Genomic DNA, 9,197 nt, shown 5'->3' with positions numbered 1-9,197 from the left:
TTAGAATGTACATCGTCCTCTCGCAAATACCATAAAGTCGTATTAACTAAAACATACATATTAATTGTTATTTAGAAACATTTCTTGATGCAGGCAAAGCGGATGGGATGGCACGGTGACAAGTGACAACCTGAACAATATTCTTTATTTATGTTGGAATAATAATAAGTAAATTAAGCCAATAGACTAGAATGATACTTGCACACCAAGCAACGCCATGAACTGGGAAATGAACTCTGGATGCCCTGGCCATGCAGCTCCAGTTACTAGATTTCCATCAGTGAAGCAACGATCTATAGGATCAGGTTCCAACCATGTAGCGCCTGATAGGACCACATTAAGCTTCACGGCTGGATATGCAGTACATTTTCTCCCCTATTTTATGACCATGAACAAAAAAGTTCAGATGTAATGATAGTATTCAAGAAATCGACATTTTTTTTGTGACATGGTAGAGACAACATGCTGAACAAAAAGCACCAAGATATATTGCCAATTTATGCAGCAGAGGCATGTGACAAAACTGGAATAAACATTATCCCATTTTTCTGTCAACCTTATCATTTCCCTAAAGTTAAGAGATGGACAAGCGAGAAGTCACCAGTACAAAAACTAAAACGTGATGTACTACTAATCATAGAATTCCAATAATATATACTCTGGGAAAAAATAAAATAAAATAAAATCATCTAGCAACAATGTGGTAAACACCAACAGGTTTCAGTGGGTTTCCAAGAAAATGTAACATGATAAAGAATAATTTTTGTACTAGAAATAAAATTGTATTAAAAGGAAAATGGGGGAAACCCTACTTAAAAGAAAAGGGGAGCATACAAGAGCCCCACCTAATAATTAACATCTAAAATTACAAAGATCTAAAGAAAAGTAATAACAAGCAAGATTCCTGATATCCTTTTGCCATTTGAATAGAGATCTCAAAAATAAAAGATGACTCAATTGAAGCACCAATGTCTCTCAACTCCTAACGTCCTAGAGTTTTGTTCCCTCCACATGCACCACATTAAAAATAAAGGGATCACATTACACATGTAGGAATGGTAAAGAATAATTTCAATATGCTGGACACAGTTGTGAATGAGATGTGATCCAACGAATAGTTTTTGGGAGGAATTTTGAATGTAGTTTTGACAATTAAGTAATTCCACATTTCTTACTTAAAAATTCATCAGCCATGTAAGGTATCTAGCAACCCCTTTGCACTCAAACTTCCTTTTTCCAATGAGGTAGCATCTCACTTACTCTTTGGACGTATGCACCAGATTCCAAACAAGGAAAATACTATCGAATATCTCCCTAGAAACATAACAAAATAGCAAATTGAGGTCCAATTAATTTACCTTCAAATTTCATCCCCAAAGAAAACACTGCTCTTGTACACATAACACCAATCAAGAATTATTTAATCTCTTGAAAAGGTTATCAACAATAAGGATATTGTGGAAAGCAACAATCCAGGTAAAGAAGGCTACCTTACATAGCACCTCTGGCATCATAGTTTTTCCATGGGAACACAGATTTGAAACCCTTAGAAAAACCCCACAGGATCAACCCCCCATCCCCTCTTTCCTCCTCTCTTTTTCTCCTCTCAACATCGTCTAAAAGATTTAACCACAAACCTTCCATTCCTAGGTAGCTATTTTTCTCTTCAACAGAGCCAAAGATCTTAGCATAAGCCCAGGCACCCCCCCAAACCAAAAAAAAATCCACCGGCTTTAATTTCTAATCCTGCCCAATACTTTTGATTCTCAAAACGCCAATAATGTTTCCCACCTAACCAACCCACAGCTAGGCAACCAAGCATCTGATTGAGGAAAAATATGCAGTTGAGCAAACAAATTTCAGATATGTATTGATGAAATCGTACACCAAATATTATAACAGAAGAGAAGTATAGTCCCATCTCCCCACGACACATAACCAAAACATTGCCAGACCATATACACATCCACAGTCCACCTCTCTCTAAGAGAATTTTTTTGGAAAAGTAGATTTCAAAAATGTATTCTGACAGCAGATTCTCCCTAACCAATGAGTATTTAAATCCAAGTGGACCCTTACCGCTCCACTGTCCACATCTATCTGAAAGAATGGGACAGTGAAATGAAACCAGCATAGGAAGTAAACTCTGCACTGCATTTAAAGCCACAGACACTACAAATCTATTAATTTTAGACAAAAGAAGACTCCTGAATATTTGTTCAGGTAAAACAACCCCTCTAAGGGAAAATCCAGCAACTCATGCCAAAAAATAAAATCTGAAAACTCCGGTCATAGCTGAAGAGAACCTATCAAAGCTCAATCTAGTACAAGAGACTCTCACCACATCAAAATCCCTTCCAATACCCAAGCCTACATCCATTACTAAAACTGACCAAAAGTCCCACAGATAACATCTTCCTCTATCTCCATTTAGGCCATAGACACCTCTTAAAGCTCAAATGGAAATGTTTTCCACAGTACTAAAACTGACAAAAAGTCCCACAGATAACATCTTCCTCTATCTCCATTGAGTCGACAGACACCTCTTAAAGCTCAAACGGAAATGTTTTCAACATTAAAAGGAATAACAATGGGACAATAAAAACCCAATATCCACCACCACTGCTAACTGCCCTCTTATCCCACCTAAGCAGAAAAATAAATATTATAGCCAATTAATTAGCTCATCACTTATGAAGAGTGTCAATTATTTTGCCATTGCAACTGATACGACATGGGACAGATTAGGGGTAATCTGTCCACATGTTTGTGATGGCCATTAGGATAGGAGAAGTTATGATCTTGGCATTTGCTATGGAGACAGATTGCTTTTGGGTTTTTAGATTGAATCCAGGTTTGATTTGGGTTTGCCAAGAGAGAAGAAGAGGGGGAATTTTGTTGCTGTTTAGGGGTAGCATAAGCAGTGATATCAATAATATTAAAACACAACGTGCTTCAATACTCAAAACACTCATTATTCCACCAATCAACCTGAATTCCTTTGTGTAGTGAGTACATGGAGCCCATTTTTAGACTCTTAGACCTCTTCCTTGATCTTTATTGATGACACTCTTTTCAAATCTATGGGCCTATCAAAATGATTATTTCAAAAAAATATACAAATCTCATACACATAGACCAAGCCCATGTGTTTTTTTTTCTAAGGGAAATTTTGGGAGTCATGGATTGGAGGACAAAAAAGGATTTTTCTCATCTATCTTGGGTTTAATGGAAAACTTTGCAAATGGGCTTAGGATATTGCAAAATCCACCAAACCCAGGTATAGACCAATGTGCATAAAGCCAAACACATGGTAGAACTTTTTGTATCTGGTGAATTCTTTCACACGCCAAACTCAAAATCTCCATAAATGCCAACCTGATCTCAACCATTGCTTATTTTTGTAATCTTTTACATTTAGCAGGTCCAGGAGGCATCATTTTCTTTAAAGATACAAACCAAACCAAGCTAGATTTACCGGATAACCTCAATTGTTATAGGACCAGATCTGCAGCATTGCCAATTATGCTGAACAGCCTGCAAATTCTACAGAACCTACTGTCCAAGGCTGGAATCAAGCAACATTCCACTGCTCAACACCTGGAAACCAACTCCTACAAGCTAAACTATCTTACAAGCCACCTTTTATTTTTTGTGTGGCTAAAATACAAAAGGGCAGCAAGAGAGAGGGCTGGACATAAAAAGGGACACTGGGCTGAGGGAAAAGCCAACGTTCCTATTCAAAGGAACTTTTACATTCATTTTTACTTTAAAATCTCCAATACCCATTCTCTCTAATTTAGCAAGTCCCGGAGGCTGTGTTTCCTTTAAAGAAAGGAACCAGATGGGATAGAGCTAATCAAACTACTACAATCTACATAAAACCAAAACAACCTCAAAATCTCCATAGATTCTAGGCCCATCACAATCCAATGCTGATTTTACAATTTCACAAATTAAGCAAGTCCAGGGAGCTGTGTTTCCCTTAAAGGAACCATCCAGATGAGGTCTGACCGATAAAATTGCTTCAAAAGTCATAAAACCAGAACAACTCAACCCTATGAAATTTCACATCTCTAGGCTGGTGTTTTGCTAGTACCCACCACATCCCCGATTTGAAACTGGATCTGAAAGCCAAACCAATCAAAACTCAATGCATGTCAAGGTAACAAAAACGACCCCAGCAATATTCTAAAACTAGGACTTCTAATTTCACCAGTAAAATAAAAATTTTGTAAGGCAATAAAAGACCAAGGGAGAATAGATTGGGGAATTTGACTACATATGTTTGTGGTATGCTTAGAGTTAGGAGAATATTTGGATATCAGGTTTATAACTTTAGAAAGAAGGGTTATGGTTAAAGAATGACTAGGTTTTGGTAGGGAAGGGAAAAAATCTAATTCAAGGTTGCAAAAGAGGTGAGAAGGTAATGAGATCGAATCGATCCACAAGTTGTGAATAGTAACGGATAAAATAGAAAAAACAATGTATGTGGACATTAACATAAATAATGACAGAATGCCAAAGAAGAACAGAAAAGATAGAAAGAGAGAGAGTGAGTGAGAGAGTGAAAAAGAAAGAGAGAGAACATGCTAACACCAATGTGCCGAAATGCTCAAAACTCTCAATTTTTCTATCAATCAAATCTCTCCTTATTTGAGTAGAATGACAAACTTATTAGCATTCTAGCTTTAACACTTTCTAATAGGAATAGAACTCCTACTTTGATTAGTAAGAAAACTACTACTGTAAGTGGTCCAAAATTGCACATTTAAAAGCCCATAATCTAAATAAGCCTTACCTATAACCCCAAAAAAAAAAAAAAAAAAATCCCTTAAACTTTGGCCAACATGCTTCAACACTTAAAACACACAATTTATCCATTAACTAACTCTCTCTTTAATTGAGTGAGTGACACACCTTTATATCTTTAGGTCTTAACTTTTCCTAATAGGACTTAACTCCACTTTGACTAGTAAACAAACTCCTAATTGAATAAGACTAAAGTTGACATATAAAAACCCGTAAAATAAATTAGACTTATTAATAAAATAGAATCCAAGGCTCACAACTATGAGCCACAAACAACAATTGCAAATTACAAAATGACCCTTGACTCTAAAAAAAAAACTCACATAAAGCATAAAATAAAATAATGATGAATTAATTTATTACCACTTGATCTTGGCCTTGATCTTAGGCTTTCAAAGAAAATACTTTTTCTCTAGCCACACAATCATTGCACACCTTGCTTAGAAACTCTTATAAAAAGTTCTAGACTTGAATCAATTATCAAAATACCCTCAACTCATAGGAATTGAAGAAAAATAACACAGCTGTTCCTCTTTACAAAACTAACCATTATTTATAAAATAAAAAATTAATTTAACCCTGTACTACTCATGAGACAATTTATTAAACCACAAGCCCTGCCTCCATCTACATCCTACAAGAGCCCGACACAACAAAAACATTGCAATACTAAAATTGAGATAAAAGTACAAAAAATGACTAAATCTGTTTTTCCATGGCTGCATCAATGCACAAGAGCACAAATATAACATTTCATAGTCATGCTACCAATTAAATTAGTGTGGAAAAAAATGAATCTTAATTTCCACAATCCACGGGGTTTATGACTACTTATGACACTATATCTGATCTAATGAGATTTTCTTGTAACAAATGAATAGAATGCCCTCAAAACAATGAAGTAGTTGAGATATATACGAAATGAAATTATTATAATAATATGGAGTTCCTTCTTAAAGGATAATGTCAAGTTCTCAACAAAAACTACCTTAAGAACGTTAGCAGCAGATAAAATCTGCTGCCCATGGCAGATGGATGCAACTGGCTTCTTGATCTCCATAAATTCCTTCACCAAGGCAATGACTGACTCATTCAATGCCAAATATTCTGGAGCTCGACCTCCAGGGATTACAAGAGCATCATAACTTGAAGTGTTTAAACCTTCAAAGCTAGCAGTTAGAGTGAAATTATGGCCTGGCTTCTCACTATAAGTCTGGTCACCTTCAAAATCATGGACAGCAGTTGGGCAGGAATCACCAGCCTTCTTATTTGGGCAAACTGCATCAACATGGCATCCTAAGGCTTGAAGGGACTGAAAAGGGACAGTTACCTCATAATCTTCCATGTAATCCTGCAAATAGGAGAAAAAAGAAGAAGAACGACTTAACTTATTTTTATTGAGAAACAATTATATGAACAACAATGTGGCATGATAAAATTATATGCGATTGGCAACCATACTGGCCCAGCCTTCAAAATGTGTATAGTTAAGAGCCTGTTAGGCAAATGCTTTTCATTTAAATATCAGGATGCATCATGTAAATTAAGAATGTAACATCAAATATGTATATGTATGTAAAGTGTATGTCACTTTTGTAATTAAGACTTCTAAAAGGACTTCGCTATTTGTTGAAGACACCAAAATTGCAGGTTGGATCAATGAAGAATGGACACCTTACTAATAATTGTCTTCTTATACACAAGGTATATGAAAATAGTTGCCCAAAGTCTGGAACTCTTTTCCTTCTATGCAGAAGTACGCAACAAGAGGTTGATGACCTTCAGTATTCCTTTGAGTTCCCAATTTTATATGTAGAAATAAAAATATATCTTCATACACATCATATATGCTAGTGTATGCATCTCATCAAAATATATATATATATATATATATATGCTAGTGTATGCACACAATCAAGGGTTTTGGTGCACAGTTAATCATTTTGCTCATTTTCTTATTTGTAGAACATGTGTTCTACCTCTGTAATTCATTATTAAGTCAATTAGAATCTAGAAAGCATAGACACTTAATTTGGGATGCTGTACCCGTGCTGTAAGGGATAATAAGGGCTAATTTTTCAAAAAATGTTGTTTCACCATGTCATATCCGTACCTATACTTGTAACCGTGCTTCCTATGTGCTAATTAACTTTAGTTTGAATTACAGAGGTAGAACACATTGGCATTAGCATATTCTTGTCTGTGAAATTAAAAAAGAGATATCAATAACCCCTATGGGTCAAGGCTAAATAATGATTTTCCTGATCTGCTATTTCTAAGTTGAACATACTCAGCTTAAACCCCCCCTCCCCCCCCCCCCCTCTCCCAAAAAAAAAGTTCAGGAAGTTGGAACCTACCCCACAAAGAAACAATATCCTCTTATCTGAGCCAGTTATGGTGCCTCCTAGTGCCTTCACAAAATGCTGGATGAACTTGGGATGCCCTTCATATGTAGCTGCAGTAATGACATTGCCATCAACAACACATGCTGACATTGTTTCAGGTTCTACCCAATGAGCACCTGCAGCAACAAGAACAGGTCCCACGGTAGGGTAAGCAGTGCACTTCCGACCTTTAACTGATCCTGCAGCTGCCAAGATCAATTGCCCATGGCAGATAGAGGCAATTGGTTTCCCAGAGTTGGAAAAGTTGCTGACCAAGTCTAAAACAGCTGAATTCATAGCAAGATATTCTGGAGCCCGTCCTCCGGAAATCACCAAGCCATCATATTTTGTAAATTCAATTTCATCAAATGTTGCATTGATTGTGAAATTGTGACCACGCGACTCAGAGTAAGTCTACAGCCAATAGAGACAAGAAAAAGATAAAGATTAGAAAGAAGGAAAATAGGAAATGAAAACTATATTGTTTAACTCAACAAGAAAGTGAAAGATCACATATTAACTAACTTATAAAGAAAGAACCATACTCAAGCATATATAGTATTATATATAGAAGAAATAAATCATTGCTCTTTAACTTTCAATAACTCATATACATTAAAATTGTACTTTTGTCAAACCCAGGCAAAGAGCCTCTCTCTCTCTCTATCTCTTTCAGTAAGTGTTTGAAATACATGTGGCTAACCCTGACTAGTCTATATATATGATCCATTGCCGACCTTTAAATTTTGGGACTAAGGTTTGCTTGTTGTTGAGTTAAGTAAATCCAGCCCAAGAATCGGTATGTTTTAATGCTGAAGTCTTGAAGAATGTTGGAATTAATCAAAGCCATTAATCTTTGACCGTAACATTGTATAATTAGCGCAAATAGTTTTATTAGCAGCTTTATATGAGTGTCAAATGTTAAAGAGTTATTTCCTAAAACATTACGCACAATGTATATGAAATAATTGGATAACCAATGAAATCTGCAAATGACATATCTAACCCTAACAGCAACAATATAAACAAGCCCTTGTTTCAAAATTTGAGGTCAATTCCTCAACAGACTAGTTAATGTCAGTCACATGTATTCTTTTTCATCCTTCTATTCTACTTGAAGTCCCATGATTCACATGCCTTTCTTACCACTTCTATTGATGTATTTTAGGTCTTCTCCACCTTTTTTAGTTCTCTCAATTTGAATCAACTCACTATTTCATATTGGAGCATTAATCACTCTCTTCTCCACATGACCAAACCATCTTTTCTCCACACTTGCTAATGTCAGCTGAAATTAACTGACTGCTGACAATAGTTATTAACTAAGATTTTTTTTTTTTTTTTTGGGAGAAATGAATTGGTTTATGGTTATACAAATACAAAAGAGTACATAATTAGCAGAGCAAAGCAAAGCCGAAATTTGTATATGCAAAAATCTCATAGAAAAAGAACCCAAAAATTTAATAATACAGAGAGGAGAGAGACCTGATGAGCAGAGGCCTGATGAATAGCAGTGCGGCAGATATCACCAGTTTTCTTGCCTGGGCAAACGGCATCAACCGACACTCCAAATGCCAGCAATGCTTGAAATGGAACCATTGCCTGCAACCATAAAAAAATTAAGAGTTATATAATAAGAAATTAATCATACCCAATAACCAAAAAAAAAAAACAGATAGAGAGATTGATGCCTCATAATCTTCCACGTAGTCACCGCATAGTAGCAGAACTCTTCTCTGAGCCATGGTATTGGAATTCGCCATTGTAATTTGCACTCACACAATTTAGATAGCCTTTTTGTGAAATGAGGAGTTGTTGTTCAGAGTTTCAGATGAGTGAAGCTGATTTTTATATATATCACAATCACTCTCTCTCTCTCTCTCTCTAATATATATATATATATATATAAGTATGTATGTATGTATGTATGACAAATTGCAACCCACGTTTTCATAAATTTTATGAACAAATCCCATGAGATCTCCTGTTAACACCGATTTG

The 9,197-nt window shown here is 35.8% G+C and overlaps 1 protein-coding gene across 1 annotated transcript; it reads right to left on the bottom strand.

Moving 5' to 3' along the window:
• LOC112040100 (protein DJ-1 homolog D) lies at positions 1-9,094 on the bottom strand. Its single transcript, XM_065761533.1, has 5 exons — positions 8,888-9,094; positions 8,682-8,798; positions 7,170-7,610; positions 5,801-6,163; positions 1-375 (listed from the first exon to the last, which is right to left on the bottom strand). Exons 1-5 carry the CDS (start codon positions 8,957-8,959, stop codon positions 187-189), a joined length of 1,182 nt encoding a protein of 393 aa, XP_065617605.1. The 5' UTR covers positions 8,960-9,094; the 3' UTR covers positions 1-186.
• Positions 9,095-9,197: the final 103 nt, after the last annotated feature.

Source organism: Quercus suber, unplaced genomic scaffold, assembly GCF_002906115.3.
Source record: "Quercus suber isolate HL8 unplaced genomic scaffold, Cork oak 2.0 scaffold_417, whole genome shotgun sequence".
Taxonomy (NCBI): domain Eukaryota; kingdom Viridiplantae; phylum Streptophyta; class Magnoliopsida; order Fagales; family Fagaceae; genus Quercus; species Quercus suber.
The sequence above is the reverse complement of the archived record's forward strand: the minus strand, read 5'-3'. Positions and strand labels throughout refer to the sequence as shown.